At 37.4% G+C, this 21,260-nt stretch overlaps 1 protein-coding gene across 1 annotated transcript in view; it reads left to right on the top strand.

Annotated features, from left to right (window-relative positions):
• The window catches only part of CNBD1 (cyclic nucleotide binding domain containing 1), a 501,194-nt gene that overhangs the window by 333,627 nt on the left and 146,307 nt on the right, over nt 1–21,260 (top strand). The window contains exons 9-10 of the mRNA XM_027560651.1: nt 1,087–1,224; nt 3,770–3,902. Coding sequence (XP_027416452.1) covers nt 1,087–1,224; nt 3,770–3,902 — 271 coding nt within the window. The remainder of the gene's footprint in view (nt 1–1,086; nt 1,225–3,769; nt 3,903–21,260) is intronic.

The raw sequence follows: 21,260 nt of genomic DNA, 5'->3' as shown, positions 1-21,260 counted from the left end.
CAATGGACATGAGTTAGAGGAAACTCCAGGAGATAGTGGAGGACAGAGGAACTTGGTGTACTACAGTCCATGGGGTCGCAGAAAATCAGACAGGGCTGAACAACAACAAACCAACAACTTGCTTTTCCCATTTAACATGTCATACAACCTTTAAGGTCTTAAGCTTTATATAAAAGCATTCAGTTCTGGTTCCTCACCTTGTATGGTCCTGAGTTTCCTATTCTAATATGTGTGACAATTCCTAGACCTCAGACCCTGAGACTTTCATCTAAGTTTGATATTACTCTGGACCACTTTGGTTCCAGCAGTTACTTTAAATTCCTTCTTGATTTTCGAACCGGCAGATTCAATTTCAGCTACTCATTCAACTAAGGACAACATTCAACCGTTCTGTGGATTTGAAGTGGAACAGTAGAGATTCTCCCACACCACTGGTAGCCGGCCATATTGACCTGATGTCTTCTCTGAGAACTTACCCCTGTTTATCTAGACGCCCTTCAGTTTTTCGCAGGCAAACACGAATACAAATCTTCTATGTAGCTGTACACATTCTCACTACATCCTAGTAACTTACAGTATGTACTCTAGTGGTAATATTTTTGTTATGCTTAGTATCTATTTGTAGCATAGTAAGTTAGGAGACCCTACATGAATACATACATATGCCAGTGATTTATCCCTGCCTAACAGTATATTCATTTTCATTATTACTACCGACATGAGTATAACAAAATAAATAGAAGACCCATAGATACATGTACACTATTTTCTCATCACTTCAACAAATATTCATTGAATGGCTCTTATGTACAAAGCACTATTTCAGGCATTTAAAATGAATCAGTGAATAAAACAGAAGATCTATTCTTATGATTTATTTTCTTCATGCTAGTGAAAAAATAAAGTTTTATTGTTTGGGGAAAGTAATATTGGCCAGAAGAAAAGACTTCAGATCCTCTTCTTTCACACACCTGGAGCTTGGCCTATGATACTCCCTTTTGTAGACTCTCTTAGACTGATCCTATCATTGGTATTTTTATGTTGATGAATAATGATGAGGTTTAAGTAGTCTTGGTTTTTTTACAGCTTGGACAATGGAGTACCTTTGGAACCTTGGAAGTTGCAGCTCATATTGAATCAGAAACAAAGGAGTACTCAGTGGTGACAGAAGAAGACTGTGAAATTCTTAAAATTCCAGCAAATAATTTTGCAAAGTTAAAAGCGGTATGTTTTTGTTGTTGTTGATGGTGGTGATGTTCAGTCATTAAGTTGTGTCTGACTCTGTGACTCCAGGGACTGCAGCACACTGGGCTTCCCTGTCCTTCACCATCTCCCAGAGTTTCAGTTCAGTTCAATTCAGTTCAGTCGCTCAGTTGTGTGCGACTCTTTGTGACCCCATGAATCACAGCACGCCAGACCTCACTGTCTATCACCAACTCCCAGAGTTCACTCAAACTCACGTCCATCGAGTTGGTGATGCCATCCAGCCGTCTCATCCTCTGTTGTCCCCTTCTCCTCCTGCCCCCAATCCCTCCTAGAATTAGAGTCTTTTCCAATGAGTCAACTCTTCGCATGAGGTGGCCAAAGTACTGGAGTTTCAGCTTTAGCATCACTCCTTCCAAAGAAATCCCAGGGCTGATCTCCTCTAGAATGGACTGGTTGGATCTCCTTGCAGCCCAAGGGACTCTCAAGAGTCTTCTCCAACACCACAGTTCAAAAGCATCAATTCTTCGGTGCTCAGCTTTCTTCACAGTCCAACTCTCACATCCATACATGACCACTGGAAAAACCATGCCTTGACTAGACGGACCTTTGTTGGCAAAGTAATGTCTCTGCTTTTCAATATGCTATCTAGGCTGGCCATAACTTTTCTTCCAAGGAGTAAGCGTCTTTTAATTTCATGGCTGCAGTCACCATCTGCAGTGATTTTGGAGCCCAGAAAAATAAAGTCTGACACTGTTTCCACTGTTTCCCCATCTATTTCCCATGAAGTGATGGGACCAGATGCCATGATCTTCCTTTTCTGAATGTTGAGTTTTAAGCCAACTTTTCCACTCTCTTCTTTCACCTTCATCAAGAGGCTTTTTAGTTCCTCTTCACTTTCTGCCATAAGGGTGGTGTCATCTGCATTTCTGAGGTTATTGATATTTCTCCCGGCAATCTTGATTCCAGCTTGTGCTTGTTCCAGCCCAGCATTTCTCATGATGTACTCTGCATATAAGTTAAATAAACAGGGTGACAATATACAGCCTTGACGTACTCCTTTTCCTATTTGGAACCAGTCTGTTGTTCCATGTCCAGTTCTAACTGTTGCTTCCTGACCTGCATACAAATTTCTCAAGACGCAGGTCAGGTGGTCTGGTATTCTCATCTCTTTCAGAATTTTCCACAGTTTATTGTGATCCACAGTCAAATGCTTTGACATAGTCAACAAAGCTGAAATAGATGTTTTTCTGGAACTCTCTTGCTTTTTCGATGATCCAGCAGATGTTGGCAATTTGGTCTCTGGTTCCTCTGCTTTTTATAAAACCAGCTTGAACAACTGGAATTTCACGGTTCACGTATTGCTGAAGCCTGTCTTGGAGAATTTTGAGCATTACTTTACTAGCGTGTGAGATGAGTACAATTGTGCGGTAGTTTGAGCATTCTTTGGCATTGCGTTTCTTTGGGATTGGAATAAAAACTGACTTTTTCCAGTCCTGTGGCCACTGCTGATAGCATATGTCAAAACCCAAAACTGCATGAATAGGTGATCACAACTTAACTCTGACCCCCCAATTCTGCTGCATTAGGAAAACTTATTTTCTTCAGTTTTAACAACTTATTCTCTTTCATTCAAGTTGCAAAATATATCCATCTTGTATTTCTCTTCCCCTGAAGGGTAGAGGTGAAAGTAGAGGAAGTCTGTATAAATGGTGGATTGGGGGACCACTATGGTCATCCTCTGTCAGAAATTCTTCATGAGATTTAACCCTGGTGTGTGTGCCACAGGCACTGCATAGGCTGAGTGAGATCCTGTGTGGGAAGGAGATCAAGAGACATCCATCTTCTTGATTTAGGTCTTTAATAGTTGAGATTTCTTTTGATGTAGTGGTCTCAGTGATACAGAAGACTTTCCCAATATTCAGTGAAGTGTGAAAGTGTTAGTCGCTCAATCATGTCCAACTCTTTACAACCCCATGGACTGACTGTAGTTCACCAAGCTCCTCTGTCTGTGGAATTCTCCAGGCAAAAACAGTGGAGTGGGTAGCAATTCCCATCTCCAGGGAATTTTCCTGACTGAGGGATTGAAACTGGGTCTTCTGAATTGCAGGCAGATTCTTTACTGTCTGAACCATAGGAGAAACCTGAGATTCAACTTCCTTTCAAATCTCTGGTTTCAGAGTGGCTGGCCTCAAAAAAGGTTTCACATATTTGGTTTTATTTTCAAAATGTCAGTAAGTATCACTTATTTGGTCAAATAAATGTTCCATCAGATACAACATTTGAGTGTAGTCAACTATGATAGAGTTCTTTTAAAAATGCTAAAATATTTATAAGAATTTAAAAATAAATAAAAGGTGGGAAAATATTTTAGTAGACAATATGAAGATTAAAATTTCAGTAGGGTTATGTGGTCTTGGTTTTATAAAAATTCAAATATATTCTATTATAGTTTGCATTCATATAACCTTTATTTGTCTTTTCACTGCCATTTGCCTATCTTCTATCCTTTTATCTTTTTTTAATTACTTAATACACAAATTTTGATAGTGACTTTTTGTTTCAGGAAAAGACAAAACTGGAAAATCAACAGAAGGTGAAATTAATCCATAAGTGTCCATATTATGTGGAGTGGCCTACTTTATCCATATACGAACTAGTTACATTCACTAAATGGAAAAAATTTCCCCCAGGTCATGGTGAGTTTAATGCAATTTTTGATTACTTTCTTTACATTATATTATTGAAATTTGTAAGAGCTCATAATTTTAATATTTATTTTATAAATATTATATTAAATATAAAGATATCAAATATTTTATAATTTAGTACTTTATATACTATTTTGTCACATGTGTTTGTCTAATATATTTCATGTTAACTTTCAGTTGGATGTTTAGATTGTTGCTTTTTTAATTAAACATCATTCTGTATTGATTCAAAGGGTGATCCAGAAGTAGAGTTACTTCCACATCCTCTATTTCTCCCCACAATCCCTACCCTTCTTGATTTACCCTTTCTGTCAATGTAAGGACCAAACTATATGGTATAAATGCAATGAGAAATTATAGTCATTTTTGTGTGTGTGTTATCTTGGAAGAACACATACTTAAGTTGCACATTTGCTTGTCTGAACCCATGCTACACATTATCAGGGAAAATATCGTTACACAGAGTAGTTAAGATTAAAAGCAGGAGCCGCAGTAGTGATGCTGCCTGTATTTCCAATATTTAGAGCTGCAATGATGCATGAACATGTTGGATTACATATACACAAAACAAGTAGGTGGCATTGAGTCATTTCTACAATATTTTCATCTATGAGAAGTATACTAAATAAGGGATGCCAACTGGAATGTGTTGATTTTGGGTCCAGTGAAATTCATTATGTGAAGCTCTAATCTCTTGTTGTTATTCAGGCACTAAGTCATGTCCAACTCTTGCCACTCCTTGGACTGTAGCACACCAGGCTCCTCTGTCCTCTGCTATCTCCTGGACTTTGCTGCAATCCATGTCCATAGATTCAGTGATATTATCCAACCACCTCATTCTCTGCTGCTCCCTTCTCCTTTTGCCTTTAGTCTTTCCCAGCATCAGAGTCTTTCCAATGAGTCGGCTCTTCACATCAGATGACCAAAGTATTGGAGCTTCAATAATAGTCCTTACAGTGAATATTCAGGGTTGATTTCCTTTAGGATTGACAACTTTGATTTTGCAGTCCAAGGGACTCTCGTAAATCTTCCCCAGTACCAGTTTGAAAGCATCAATTCTTTGGCATTCAGCTTCTTTACGGTCCAACTCTCACATTTATACATCAGTTCAGTTCAGTTCAGTTCAGCTCAGTTCAATTGCTCAGTCGTGTCCAACTCTCTGTGACCCCTTGGACCACAGCAGGCCAGGCTTCCCTGTCCATCACCAACTCCCAGAGTTTACCCAAACTCATGTCCATCGAGTTGGTGATGCCATCCAACTATCTCATCCTCTGTCATCTATACATAGCTACTTGAAAAAATATATACCTTTGACTATAAGGACTTTTGTCAGCTAAATGATGTCTCTGCCTTTTAATACACTGTCTAGGTTTGTCATAGCTTTCTTTCAGGGAGAAAGTGTCTTTTAATTTAATAGCTGCAATCACCATCCACAGTGATTTTGGAGCCCAAGAAAATAAAATCTGTCACTCTTTCCACTTTTCCCCCTTCTATTTGTCGTGTAATGATGGGACCAGATGCCATGATCTCAGTTTTTTTTAACACTGAGTTTCTAGCTAGCTTTTTCACCCTCCTCTTTCACCCTCATTAAGAGGCTCTTTAGTTTCTCTTCATTTTCTGCCATTATAGTGGTATCGTCTGCATATCTGAGGTTGTTGATACTTTTCCCGCCAATCTTGATTCCAGCTTGTGATTCATCCACCTCTACATATAAGCTAAATAAGCAGGTTAACAATATACAGTGGCCTTATCATACTCTTTTCCCAGTTTTTGGAAATTTCCCCCCAAACCAGTCATTTTTCCATGTCTGTTTCTAATTGTTGCTTCTTGACCTGTAGATAGGTTTCTAAGGAGACAAGTATGGTGGTCTGGTACTCCCTTCTCTTTCAGAATTTTACACAGTCCATGGTGATCCACAAAGTCAAATGCTTTAGCACAGCCAGTGAAGTGGATGTTTTTCTGGAATGCCTTTGCTTCATCCATGATGCAGCAATTGTTAGCAATTTGGTCTCTGGTTCCTCTGCTTCTTCAAAACCCAGCTTGTACATCTGAAATTTCTCAGTTCATGTACTGCTAAATCCTAGCTTGGGGGATTTTGACAGTGACCTTGATAGCATGTAAAATGAGCTCAATTGTATGGTAGTTAGAACATTCTTTGGTATTGCCTTTCTTTGGGAATGTAATGCAAACTGACCTTTTCCAGTCTTGTGGCCAATACTGAGTTTTACCAATTTGCTGACATATTGAGTGAAGCACTTTAATAGCATCATCTTTTAGGATTTTTAAACAGCTCAGCTAGAATTCCATCACCTCCACTAGTTTTGTTCATAATAATGTTTCCTAAGGCCCTTAGCCGGGAGAAATATCAATAACCTCAGATATGCAGATGATACCACCCTTATGGCAGAAAGTGAAGAGGAACTAAAAAGCCTCTTGATGAAAGTGAAAGTGGAGAGTGAAAAAGTTGGCTTAAAACTCAACATTCAGAAAAGGAAGATCATGGCATCTGGTCCCATCACTTCATGGGAAATAGATGGGGAAACAGTGGAAACAGTGTCAGACTTTATTTTTCTGGGCTCCAAAATCACTGCAGATGGTGATTGCAGCCATGAAATTAAAAGACACTTACTCCTTGGAAGGAAAGTTATGACCAACCTAGATAGCATATTCAAAAGCAGAGACATTACTTTGCCAACAAACATCCGTCTAGTCAAGGCTATGGTTTTTCCAGTGGTCATGTATGGATGTGAGAGTTGGACTGTGAAGAAAGCTGAGCACCAAAGAATTGATGCTTTTGAACTGTGGTGTTGGAGAAGACTCTTGAGAGTCCCTTGGACTGCAAGGAGATTCAACCAGTCCATTCTGAAGGAGATCAGCCCTGGGATTTCTTTGGAAGGAATGATGCTAAAGCTGAAACTCCAATGCTTTGGCCACCTCATGCGAAGAGTTGACTCATTGGAAAAGACTCTGATGCTGGGAGGGATTGTGGGCAGGAGGAGAAGGGGATGACAGAGGATGAGATGGCTGGATGGCATCACTGACTCAATGGATGTGAGTCTGGGTGAACTCTGGGAGTTGGTGATGGACAGGTAGGCCTGGTGTGCTGCAGTTCATGGGGTTGCAAAGAGTTGGACATGACTGAGCGACTGAACTGAACTGAAGGCCCACTTGACTTCGTATTCTAGAATGTCCGACTCTAGGTGAGTGACTGTACCATTGTGATTATGTGGATTATTAAGACCTTCCTTCAGAGAAGGCAATGGCAACCCACTCCAGTGTTCTTGCCTTGGAGAATCCCAGGGACGGGGGAGCCTGGTGGGCTGCCATCTATGGGGTCGCATAGAGTCGGACACAACTGAAGCGACTTAGCAGCAGCAGCAAGACCTTCCTTGTATAGTTCTTCAGTGTATTCTTGCCACCTCTTCTTTATCTCTTCTGCTTTTGTTAGAGCCTTATTGTTTCTGTCCTTTATGGTGCCCATTCTTGCATGTAATGTTCTCTTGATACCTCTAATTTTTTTTGAAGAGACTTTAGTCTTTCCCATTATACTGTTTTCCTTCATTTCTTTGCATTGTTCATTTAAAAGGCCTTCTTATCTCTCCTGTGAAACTCTGCGTTCAGGTGGGTATATCTTTCACTTTCTCCCTTGCCTTTCACTTGTCTTCTTTTCTCAGCTATATATAAAGCCTCCTCAGACAGCCTCTTTCCCTTCTTGCAATTCTTTTACTTTGTGATGATTTTGGCCACTGTCTCCTGTACATTGCTATCCCCCATCCATAGTTTTTCAGGCACTCTGTCTACCGCATCTAATTCCTGGTATCTATTCATCACTTCTGTTGTATCATCGAGGGACTTGATTTAGGTTATCCCTGAATTGCCTAGTGGTTTTCCCTACTTTTTTCAGTTTAAGCTTGAATTCAAATATAATGCTACTTGGATGTGGGACCTTTAGGATACAATTAAGTCATGAGAGTGGAGTCCTTCTGAATGATATTCGTGCCCTAAAAATTAGGACGAGAAAGAGTTGATCTCTCTTTCTTGGCTATGTGAATATACTGCAAGAAGACAGTTATCTGCAAACCAGAAAGAAGGCTGTTATCAGATATTGAATCTGTTAGCACCTAGTTGTCCCAGCCTCCTAAGTTCTAAAAGAAAATGTTTACTGTTTAAGCCACCCAGCCAGCACTAATCGTTATCACAGGCAAAACTAAGTCACTAATACAAGAGGAGCTATGGTAGGTGGGTCAGAGTTTTGGATCTCATTCAGTCAGGAATCACTATGGTGTCCGACCTCAAACCTATAGATCATAATTGCAGTGAAGGATGTGATCAGAAGGAGGAGAACACTTCTGAATTAAGTTTAACACTAAAGTTCTAAAAAGAATGAGTCTAATTTATAAATTCCAAAATGTGACTATTCTAATAACAAAACTATGTTGAAAAAGTGGTGGAAACTGGCTGTTATTTGAGGAAGTCACTACATAATAGGAAAGTGAGGTGTAGCATAGACTATATAGACATTTCATTTCTTGAAAAAAGAAAAAAATAAGTACATTATGCTTCAAACGCTGAGTCCCTAATAAACCTGTTCAATTTAGTGCTACTCTGCATACTTTGCTGAATTTGTTCCAAGTTTTTTCTGTGCTTTTTAATATATTATTTATCAGTTTTTAAAATGCAGTGTTTCACCCACATTTAGCCAAATATTTATTTTCATCTTGCTTATAAAAATTGAATATGGTATGTTGCATTTTCTTTCAAGAAACATTTTTTTCCTAATGATGTATTCATTTTTTGGCCAAAAGTGTATTTAGAAGACAAGTAGTAAACTGATCTGTAAAAAATTGGAATTTAGCATTTGTAAAGTCAGTATATGTATTGTGTAGAATTATTATCTATTTTTTGTTTTTTACTTTACAATATTGTATTTGTTTTGCCATATATCCACATGCATCCGCCACGGGTGTACACGTGTTCCCCATCCTGAACTCCCTTCCCACCTCCCTCCCCATTTTTAAATTGAGTGTTTGGATTTACCATAGGGTCTTCCTTTTGTATTAGAAATATCGACTCTTGGCCCATACTTCAGTTCCAGGGCTATCTTATATAAGAATATTATAGCCTTGCCAACTTAGCAGGATCTTAATAGTTCTGAGATGATTTTAAAGGAAGGAAGAAACTAATCAAAGAGTTTTTTCAACTACATGAACCAAAAGGATATGGGATTTGGAAAAAGGGGAACAATCATGTTTTTTTTTTTTATTTATTTGATTACTAATGATGAATAATTTGTGTTTCAACCTAAAATATTTAACTTTAGCATCAAAAAGTTAAGAAGATCCTGACTTGACACATAGTTTCTTAGACATGCTGGGTTCAAGTTTGTTTTTGGTGAATGTATTTTGCACTAATGGTGGAAACTATTATATTGAAAAATCTGTGATTATATTTTACAAGTCAAAAGTTACATTATTCTTCTTCTGTTCCCAATTGTTTAAATATTTCATCCTTATTCTTTAACAGTTTAAAAAACCATTTTTCCTCCTTAGGGAAGAATGGCAATTTCACTAGATGATTCTCAAAACTTCTTTCATCTCTAAAATACTATGGTTCCCATAAATAAACATACTGAAGTGAAGAATAAGTTCTTTTAATCTAATTTTCTTTTATGGTGCTAGCAAACATGATATATCAAAGAGAAAGCATTAGATATAATCCATCTCAACTTTATTCAAGATTTATTTTGTAGCTCAAATTATACTTTCATTATCTAGGTTTGAAATTAGCAGTTGTATGAATTCCAAAGCATAATTATGTGTGTTTTGATCTTATTTTAGGAAAATATATTGGTGAAGTTTCAGAGAAATTTTGTTATTGAAAATCTTGATAGAACTTAACATTAATCCCTGGAAATCTATGATATAAGTAAAGCTTATTTCTGGCTCTATTCCTGTGTTAACTTGTCTTTTTTTCCATCTGCTTCATTTGCAAAGGGAGACTGAACATAATGTATGTGTACAAAATCTTCCCTGGTGATCTTTTTTGAGGTGTAATTGACTGGATAATGGCAACCAGCTGATCTCACTAATCAACCTATGTCTATGTGTATCGTGTGTATAAGAACAAAATGGTAAATTCGTTAGACATCAATGAACCATTTGTGTAAATTTTATTGTTATCTTGCTTATGTCAATACGCTCCATGTTTTCCAGGTTGGGTATGATGCAGCAAGCATAATAATTAGAGATACTAAAAATGTATTATTGAAGTTAGTTTTAAAAGATAAAATATGCAAATATAACAATTGTGAAAAAAATCTAGACTTCACAAACCAAAAATGGAGAGTTTTAGCTACAACATTTCTACCTAATGTTTCTAAACCCCAGTTTTTGGACATCTGTCTTTGCAGATGAATTAACTATGGAGGCTACCAAAACTCTTAGCCCCAAGGACACTCCCAAGCACCCCAGAACCAGGCTCACATCTTGGAGTGCCAGTGATTGTGATGTGCTTTTCTTTCTCTCTATCTCTCTTTTTTTTTTTTTTTGCATTAAGTGAATATTTTGTAATGTAGCATATTACTTCATTTAATTATTTTAATAGACTTTACTGCTTAAGGAAGTTTTAAATTCATGCAAAAACTGAACAGGAGGTACAGAGAATTCCCGTATATCACCTGCCCCTGATCTTGAATGCTATCCTTGATTATTAGAATATTCCACCCAAGTGGTTCCTTTCTTATAGTAAATGAATCTACATTGAAACATCATCAACAAAGCCCATAGTTTATGTTAGCACTCATATTTGGTATTAGACATTCTGTAGCTTGGACAAATAGACATTTGTCCACCATTTTGGTATTGTGCAGAGTACTTAATGCCTTAAAAATTCTCTGTGCTGTACACATTCATCTCTTCAAACCTCTGGCAATCAGTGATCTTTTTACTGTTTTCTTTTGATTTTGCCACTTCCGTATTGTCACTGAATTGAAATCATACAATATGTATATAGCTTTTCAGATTGGTTTCTTTCCCTTTAGCATTTAAGTTTCTTCCCAATCTTTTCATGGTTTGTTAGTTAATTTCTTCTTAACACTGGATATATTCCATTGTCTGGATGTAACTCAGTGTGTTTAACTGTTCATATACTGAAAGACATCTTAGTTGCTTTCAGGTTTTGGCATTCTGAATAAAGCTGCTAAAAACATTTGCATGCAGACTTTTCTGTGAACATTAGTTTTCAACTCTTTTGGGTAAACATTAAGGAGTGAAATCACTGGATAATATGATAAAAGTATGTTTTCTTTGTGAGAAAGTAAAACACTGACTTCCAATGTGGTTGTACTATTTTGTATTTTCACCAGCAATGCGAGTTCCTGTTGCTCCTTGCTGGCATTTGCTGCTGTTAGTGTTCTAGATTTTGGCCAAATAGATTTGCATCTATTTAGCCAAATAGATTTGCTTTAATTTCCCTGATGATATATGAGTGGAGTACCTTTTCATATGCTTTTTGATTGATATATCTTCTTTGGTGAAGAGTCAAATTCTTTGTCCCATTTTTAAAAATTATATATATATATATATGTATTTGTTTTCATATTGTTGAGGTTTAAGTATTCTTTATATATTTTGGATAACAGTGCTTTTCAGATACGTCCCTTGCAAATATTTTCTCCCAAGTGTTCCTTGTCTTCTCATACTCATAATACAATGTATTTTTGAAAAACAGAAGTCTTTAATTTTAATGAAGACACCACTAGACCCAAGAGACATGGGTTTTAATCCCTAGGGTTGGGAAGATCCCCTGGAGTAGGAAATGGCCAATCCACTTCAGTATTCTTGCGTGGGAAATTCCACAGGCACAGACCCTGGAGGGCTACAGTTCATGGAATTACAAAGAGTCAGACAAGACTGAGCCCATACCCAAGGGAGCAAGTCTAGTTGTTCCAGCACCATTTGTTGAAGAGACTGCTTTTGTTTCATAATATTACTTTTACTCCTTTGTTAAAGATCTGTTGACTGTGTTTGTGGAGTACATTTCTGGGCACTCTATCCTGTTTCACTGATGTGTTTGTCTGTCCTTAAGTCAATATCACACTGTCTTGTTTACTGTTGCTTAATAGTGTTTTGAACTCCAAGCCAGGCTTCAGCAACATGTGAACCGTGAACTTCCAGATGTTCAAGCTGGTTTTAGAAAAGGCAGAGGAACCAGAGATCAAATTGCCAACGTCTGCTGGATCATTGAAAAAGCAAGAGAGTTCCAGGAAAACATCTATTTCTGCTTTAATGACTATGCCAAAGCCTTCGACTGTGTGGATCACAATAAACCATGGAAAATTCTGAAAGAGATGGGAATACCAAACCACCTGACCTGCCTCTTGAGAAACCTGTATGCAGGTCAGGAGACAACAGTTAGAAGTGAACATAGAATAACAGACCAGTTCCAAGTAAGAAAATGAGTACATCAAGGCTGTATATTGTCACCCTGCTTATTTAACTTCTATGCAGAGTACATCATGAGAAACGCTGGGCTGGATGAAACACAAGCTGGAATCAAGATTGCCAGGAGAAATATCAATAACCTCAGATATGCAGATAACACCACCCTTATGGCAAAAAGTGAAGAGGAACTCAAAAGCCTCTTGATGAAAGTGAAAGTGGCTTAAAGCTCAACATTCAGAAAACTAAGATAATGGCATCTGGCCCCATCACTTCATGGGAAATAGATGGGGAAACAGTGGAAACTGTGTCAGACTTTATTTTTTTAGGCTCCAAAATCACTGCAGATGGTGATTGTAGCCATGAAATTAAAAGATGCTTACTCCTTGGAAGGAAAGTTATGACCAATCTAGATAGCATATTCAAAAGCAGAGACATTACTTTGCCAACAAAGGTCCATCTAGTCAAAGCTATGGTTTTTCCAGTGGTCATGTTTGGATGTGAGAGTTGGACTGTGAAGAAAGTTGAGCACCAAAGAATTAATGCTTTTGAACTGTGGTGTTGGAGAAGACTCTTGAGAGTCCCTTGGACTGCAAGGAGATCCAACCAATCCATTCTAAAGGAGATCAGTCCTAGGTGTTCTTTGGAAGGAATGATGCTAAAGCTGAAACTCTAGTATTTTGGTCACCTCATGCAGAGAGTTGACTCAGTGGAAAAGACCCTGAGGCTGGAAGGGATTGGGGGCAGGAGGAGAAGGGGACGACAGAGGATGAGATGGCTGGATGGCATCACCAACTCGACGCACATGAGTTTGGGTGCCTGGTGTGCTGCGATTCATAGGGTCGCAAAGAGTCAGACATGACTGAACAACTGAACTGAAATGAATTGAACTGAACTTAGATAGTGGCCGTCCTTCAACTTTGTTCTTCACCTTCAATATTGTGGGGACTTAATCAAACACACACACACACACAGAAGAATTTAATTTGGATTGCATCATATCTATAGATCAAGTTGAGAAGAAATGACATTTTGATGATAATATCTTCCTGTCATAAGCATGAATTGTCTCTCCTTTAATTGAGATTTTTTAAATTTCTTTCCTCAGAGTTTTATAGTTTTCCTTGTATAGGTCTTGCACATATTTATTAGATTTATACCTAAGTATTTTGTTTTGGGGAATCTAAGGTAAATATTATTTCATTTTAAGTTTCAAATTCCACATGTTTGCTGTTAGTTGATACAAGTATTTTTGGTTTCATGAATTTTTTATATTGATTTTTCTGTTTTTTATTTTCTTGATTTCTGCTCCAGTGTTTATTACTTTATTCCTTTTTCTTCATTTGGATTTAATTTGCTTTTCCTTTTCTAATTTTCTAAGTTGATGTTTAGATTTTTTTGTAAGCTATTTCTTTTCTAATAAATGAATTCAATGCTATAAATTTCCCTCAAGGCACCGCTCTCACTGCATCCCATAATTTTGATGAATTTTTGATAAATTGTGTTTTCATTATTTTAACTCAAAATATTATTGGATTCCTCTTGAGATTTCTTCCTTGACCCATGTGTATTATTTGGAAAAGTGTTGTTCAGTTTCCACGTATTTTGAAATTTTCCAGTTTTCTTTCTGGTATTGATTTCTAGTTAATTCCTTTGTGGTCTAAGAGCACACACTGATGATTTTTATCCTTCTAAGGTCAAGTCATGTTTTATGGCCCAAAATGTGTTGTCTATTGGTGAATGTTCGATGTGACCTTGAGAGATGACTATTCTGGTGGTGGTGTACAGAGAGGCTCTATTCAGTTGACTAGTGGTGACATTGAATCCAACTAAGTCCTGCTGGATCTTTCTCTTTCTGAGAGAGAGGACTTGAATTCTCTAAACTTGATAGTGGATTTATCTACTTATCCTTGAGGTTCTATCACTTTTGCTTCATATATTTTGATGCTCCGTTTTTAGCACATACATGTTAAGTATCATTATGTTTTCCTGGACAATTGACTTCTTTATCATCATGTTATGCCCTTGTTCATCTCATAAAATTTCTTACTTTGGAGTTTGTTTTTCTAAAATTAACATAGCTATGTGCACTTTCATTTGGTGAGTACTAGTATGGTGTATTTATCTCCATAAAGTTATTTCTAATTTATATCTGTCTTTGTATTTAAAGTGGGTTTCTTGTAGACAACCTATCATTGGGTATTTTTTTTCTTTTTATCCGCTCTGATAATGTTTGTCTTTTAATTGGTACATTTAAACCATTGGTATACAGAGTTATATTGATATAATTTTATAATATTCGCCATATTTATTACTGTTGTCTCTTTGCTACCATTGTTCTTTGTTTCTGTTTTCGCTTCTGCTCATTTTCTGCCTTTTGTGATTTTAATTATTTCATATGATTTCATTTTCTTTCCTTTTTTAACATGTAAGTTTTACTGTTTTCAATATAAACATTTTTACTGTTTCTTATGGTTGTCCTGGAGTTTACAATATACACTTATAACTAATCCAGGCCCACTTTCAAATAACGCATTGATTTACAGTAGTGTGAATACCTTGTATTAGGTTGGCTAAAAGGTTTATTTTATTTTTTTTTTCTGTAAGATGAATTTACGTAGTGCTCAGTTGTCTTTAACTTCATTTGAAACAGTTTTGTTAGGTTGTATTGTGATAGCTGTCACATCAGCATCATTTTTTTAAAAAATTACCAAAATTGGTGAATTTTTGTGTAGCCACTTTAATGTCAAAGATGTAAGGGAAAAAGCAACATCTTTCAGCATTTATGTTTTATTGTCTTAATAAATATAAAAATGAAGCTGAAATGCAAAAAGAAAAAGAAAAAATTTATGCAGTGTATTGAGAAGGTGCTATGACTGATCAAACATGTCAAAAGTGGTTTGCAAAGCTATGGGCTGGAGATTTCTCACTGAATGATGTTGCATGATTGGGCAGGCCAGTTGAAGTCGACAGCAATGAAACTAAGACATTAATTGAGAACAATCAACATTATCCCATTGCCCTATGCAGGAGATAGCTGACATACTCAAAATATCCAAATCAAGCATTGCAATTCATTTGCACCAGCTTAGTTATAGTCATTGCCTTGATGTTTGGGTTCCATATAAGTTAAGCAAAAAAATAAATATATAAATAAAAACCTTCATGATCGTATTTCTGCATGCAATTCTCTACCTAAGCATAATGTAAATGTTTTATTTTTAAAATAAGTCGTGACAGGTGATGAAAACGGATACAGTACAATCGTGTGGGATGGAAGAGGTCATGGGGCAAGGGACATGAACCAGCACCAACCATACCAAAGGCCAGCCTTCATCCAAAGAGGGGGATGTGGTGTATATAGCAGGATCGGAAGGGATTCTCTATTATGAGAACTGCCACGTTTCCCTGGCAGCTCAGTTGGTAAAAAATCTACCCGCAATGCAGGAGACCCTGTTTTGCTTCCTGGGTCGGGAAGATCCCCTGGAGAACAGATCGGCTACCCACCGAAGTATTCTTGGGCTTCCCTTGTGGCTCAGCTGGTAAAGAATCCTCCTGCAATGAGGGAGACCTGGCTTCAATCCCTGGTCTTGAGAAGATCCCCTGGAGAAGGGAAAGGCTACTCACTCCAGTGTTCTGGCCTGGAGAATTCCATGGACTGTATAGTCCTTGAGGTCGCAAAGGGTCAGACATGGCTGAACGACTTTCACTTTCACTTTCTCTATTATGAGCTCCTTCTGGAAAACTAATTAGTTCCAACAAGTAGTGTTCCTTATTAGAACAACTGAAAGCAACACTTGATGAAAAGTGTCCAAAATTAGTCAACAGAAATGCATAATCTTTCAATAGGAGAATGCAAGACTGCATGTTTTTTGATGACCAGGCAAAACTGTTGCAACTTGACTTGGAAGTTCTGATTTATTCTCTGTATTCACCAGAAAATGCACCTTCAGATTTATGTATATTTCAGTCTTTATAAAATTCTCTTAATGGAAAAATTTTAAATTTTCTGGAAGACTGTTAAAGGCACCTGGGTCATTTCCTTTCTCCAAAAGATAAAAAGTTTGGGCAAGATGAAATTATGAAGTTTCTTGAAAAATGGCAGAAGATAGTGGAACAGAATGGTAAATACATTGTTCGGTAATGCTCTTGGTGAAAATGAAAAATATGTATCTTTATTTAAAAACCAAAGGAACTCTTTAACCAATCCAATAATAACAAAATAATCCTTCCTCTCACCTCTTCTATCATTGCCGTTATTCATTTTACTCATACACAACATAGTTAAGCAGATGCATATTTATAAGCATACATATTCAAATATAGTATTTCTATTATTGTTTTGAACAAAGTGTTATCTGTTAGATAAACTAAAAAGAAAAAGTTTTTATTTTACTTTAATTTTCATCCTTCCCTGATAATTTCCTTTTCTTTATATAGAACAGAGTTTCTGGCCTATATCAGTATCTTTCCCTCTAAAGAATTTAATATTTGTTACAAGATATTTCTAGGTCTTCAATTTTTATTTGTCTGAGAAAGTCTTTATATCTCCAACTACTTTTGAAGGATAATTTTACAGAGTCCAGAATTTTCCACTGGTAGATTTTTTTTTCCTCTTAATATTGGCAATATTTTACTACTCTCTCTTCTGTTTCCACGGTTTCTGAGAAGGAGTTGGTTGTAATTTTTATCTTTGATCTTCCGTATGTAAGATATTTTCCCCACTCTGGCTTCTTTCAGGACTTTTCTTATCTCTGATTTTCTATATATTGGAAATAAAATGCTGCGATGTAGTTGTTTAGGTTTCTGTTCATGCTGCTGCTGCTAAGTCGCTTCAGTCGTGTCCGACTCTGTGCGACCCCATAGACGGCAGCCCGCCAGGCTCAGCAATCCCTGGGATTCTCCAGGCAAGAACACCGGAGTGGGTTGCCATTTCCTTCTCCAATGCATGAAAGTGAAAGGTGAAAGTGAAGTCGCTCAGTCGTGTCTGACTCTTAGCGACCCCATGGACTGCCGCCCACCAGGCTCCTCCGTCCATGGGATTTTCCAGGCAAGAGTACTGGAGTGGGGTGCCATTGCCTTCTCCGTTCTGTTCATATAATATACATATATATATAATATATATATATTTTTTTTTGAATAGGTGAGGGCACTTATGCTGTATATATCCGGCTTGATATTCTGTGAGCTGCTGAATGAGCACAATGTTTGGTGTCTGTTACTATTTTTGAGAAATTCTGAGTCATTATTAGTTCAAATATGTCTCCCTTTCTTTCTCTCTTTCTTCTTCTAACAGTCCCATTAGGTATGTTATACTTTTCGTAGTTGTCCCACACTTCTTGACTATGCTTTCTATTTATCTTCTCTTTGCCTCTTACTTTTTGATGTTTCTAATTAGATATCCTCAAGTTCAGAGAGTATTCCTCAGCTGCGAGCAGTCTGCTGATAACCCTTTCATAGACATTGTTTTTTTTTCTGTTATGTTGCTTTGTATTTCCAGTATTTATTTTTGATCTTTCATAGAACTTCCATCTCTCTGCTTCCTTTGTCCATTTGTTCTTGCTTGTTGTCTACTTTATTCATTAGAACCCTTAGCATAAAAATTCCTGGTTTGATAATTCTAGCATCTCTGACATGTCTTGCTTACTCTGTCTTTTCTATCTGTGATTTTTGTTTTGTAGTATTTAAATTTTTTTTCTTGATATCTAGGTATCAGTTTGCTATAATATGTTTTAGTTATAAGGTTGTAAGGTGTAGAGGGAGGAAGTCTCCACCTTATCATGAGGCTATGACTCTCAAAGGTGAACTTCATATATAATCCAATCTTCTCCCATTCCTATTAGAGAGGAAAAGTGGGTCAGAGTTGACTGGAATTAGGTATTTCCCTTCAATTCTGTTAACCTTTGATAAAAATCCTGTTAGGTTAGACTTGACCCACGCGGGCCTCGATAAGAACAGAGTATTTGGTCCTATTTCATGTCAGAGTATAAGACTGCTGGCAGAGATTCAGGAGGTAAAACTCATAAATGCATGTGGATTCTCTGTTGCTTGGATCCCCAGGGTTTTAAAATCTCACATTTATCTACAGCAAGCCTTCTGCAATTCATTAATTACAGTGCTGTTCTTTCTACTTCAATTCTGGTTCTTATGGAGGTTTCTACTCTAGTAAGTTGTGATTCTCTGTATTTATTTGTTAATATCTTCAATTCTGTGAGTGGCATTTTGACCTATCATCTCATTTCTCTTATGATTTAAGAATTCTTGAATTTTTTTCAGTTTTCTACTTGTTAGAATGCAGTGGTATCTCCAAAGCTCCTTACATGCTGGACTGGAAAAATCCTTTTATTTTTCTTTTACTCTACTTGTTACTTCTTTAATGTTAGTTCTAGGGCAACCATACACATTTCAATTTATCAGAACCTGCTTCAAATTTACTAACTTATTTCCAGTTCAATATAAAAATACTACAATGTATAGCTCTTTTTCCTCTTTCCCTTTTGTGCAGTGTTATTGCTGTACATATTTCATTCAAATATATTACAAACTGAACTAAAATTATCATTATTATTTTATGTAATCGTGTTTTTTAAAGAAACTGAGAAAAAGAGATGGAAAGTATGTTTACAGTGTTTGCTGTTTGATAACCCCTGTCTTAACACTAATCGTGCTATATCAAAATTAATGGCTTAAGAATCAGTTTTCTTAATAAACTCTGGAATGCATCCATCTTATTTTCCAGTATCCAAAAAAGTACTTAGAATTTGTAGGCGCTTGAAATATATGTTGAATGAAAAAAAATGAATAAATGTTTTGATGGTGGTGTGTGCCTTTAGGCCCTAGTTAGCACATATTTCTTCCAGAAGTAATTAATTTAACTCTTTACTGATCAGTATGGATGGATTGTTGTTGGTGGTAGTTTAGTTGCTAAGTTGTGTCCAACTTTTTGTGACCCCATGGACTGTAGCCCACCAGACTCCTCTGTCCTTGGGATTTCCCAGGCATGAATACCAAAGTGTCCTCCATTTTCTTCTCCTGGGATAGATGTATTGCATTAACACTAAGCATAAATTTTCTTTGAGAAAAATGCTATCTGTTGATTTACTCTTAGTATACTTATATATGCTGCTGCTGCTAAGTCGCTTCAGTCGTGTCCGACTCTGTGCGACCCCATAGACGGCAGCCCACCAGGCTCCTCTATCCATGGGATTTTCCAGCAAGAGCACTGGAGTGGGTGCCATTGCCTTCTCCATACTTATATACAGTATGGACCATAAGGAAGGCAGAATGCCAAAGAATTGATGCTTTCAAGCTGTGGTGCTGGAGAAGACTCTTGAGAGCCCTTTGGACTACAAGGAGATCCAACCAGTCAATCTTAAAGGAAATCAGCCCTGAATACTCATTGGAAGGACTGATGCAGAAGCTGAGGCTCCAATACTCTGGCCACTTGATGTGAACAGCTAACTCATCGGAAAAGACCCTGATGCAAGGAAAGATTGAAGGCAGGAGGAGAAGAGGGTGACAGAAGATGAGATGGTTGGATAGCATCACTGATTCAATGGACATGAACTTGGGCAAATTCTGGGAGATGGTGAGGACAGGGAAACCTGGCTGCAGTCCAGGGGGTCTTGAAGAGTCAGTTAAGACTTGGTGACTGAACAAGAGCAACATACTTAAACATATTTTGTTGTCAAATTTTGATTAAAACAAAGTTTTTGTTTTAATATCGCTGGGTAAAAATGTAATATATATATATATATATATATGTATGTATATATATTATTGCATTCAGTCAACCACCAAGAATTCTGGCAGGCTACAACATTTTCAATTCATATCCAGTTAAAATAGAAGCCAGTTTAAATTTGATGTACTGTTAATGAGACAGCCATTAGCATGGTATTAAGAATAACATGGAACAACAGACTGGTTCCAAATAGGAAAAGGAGTACATCAAGGCTGTATATTGTCACCCTGCTTATTTAACTTATATGCAGAGTACATCATGAGAAACACTGGACTGGAAGAAACACAAGGTGGAATCAAGATTGCTGGGATAAATATCAATAACCTCAGATATGCAGATGACACCACCCTTATGGCAGAAAGAGGAACTAAAAAGCCTCTTCATGAAAGTGAAAGTGGAGAGTGAAAAAGTTGGCTTAAAGAAAACGAAGATCATGGCATCTGGTCCCATCACTTCATGGGAAATAGATGGGGAAACAGTGGAAACAGTGTCAGACTTTATTTTTGGGGGGCTCCAAAATCACTGCAGATGGTGACTGCAGCCATGAAATTAAAAGACGCTTACTCCTTGAAAGGAAAGTTATGACCAACCTAGATAGCATATTCAAAAGCAGAGACATTACTTTGCCAACAAAGGTCCTTGACATAGTCTTGTCAAGGCTATGGTTTTTCCAGTGGTCATGTATGGATGTGAGAGTTGGACCGTGAAGAAGGCTGAGGGCCAAAGAATTGATGCTTTTGAACTGTGGTGTTGGAGAAGACTCTTGAGAGTCCCTTGGACTGCAAGGAGATCCAACCAGTCCATTCTGAAGAAGATCAGCCCTGGGATTTCTTTGGAAGGAATGATGCTAAAGCTGAAACTCCAGTACTTTGGCCAACTCATGCGAAGAGTTGACTCATTGGAAAAGACTCTGATGCTGGGAGGGACTGGGGGCAGGAGGAAAAGGGGACGACAGAAGATGAGATGGCTGGATGGCATCACTGACTCGATGGACATGAGTCTGAGTGAACTCCGGGAGTTGGTGATGGACAGGGAGGCTGGCGTGCTGATATTCATGGGGTCGCAAAGAGTCGGACATGACTGAGTGACTGAACTGAACTGAACTGAAGAATAACACCAGGTAAAAGCAGTTTGAAATTCTGTTCTCTTCAAGAAATTACCTGG

This window comes from Bos indicus x Bos taurus, chromosome 14, assembly GCF_003369695.1.
Source record: "Bos indicus x Bos taurus breed Angus x Brahman F1 hybrid chromosome 14, Bos_hybrid_MaternalHap_v2.0, whole genome shotgun sequence".
In the NCBI taxonomy this organism is placed as follows: Eukaryota; Metazoa; Chordata; class Mammalia; order Artiodactyla; family Bovidae; genus Bos; species Bos indicus x Bos taurus.
Note: the sequence above shows the minus strand (reverse complement) of the source record. Positions and strands in the feature narration are given on the sequence as shown.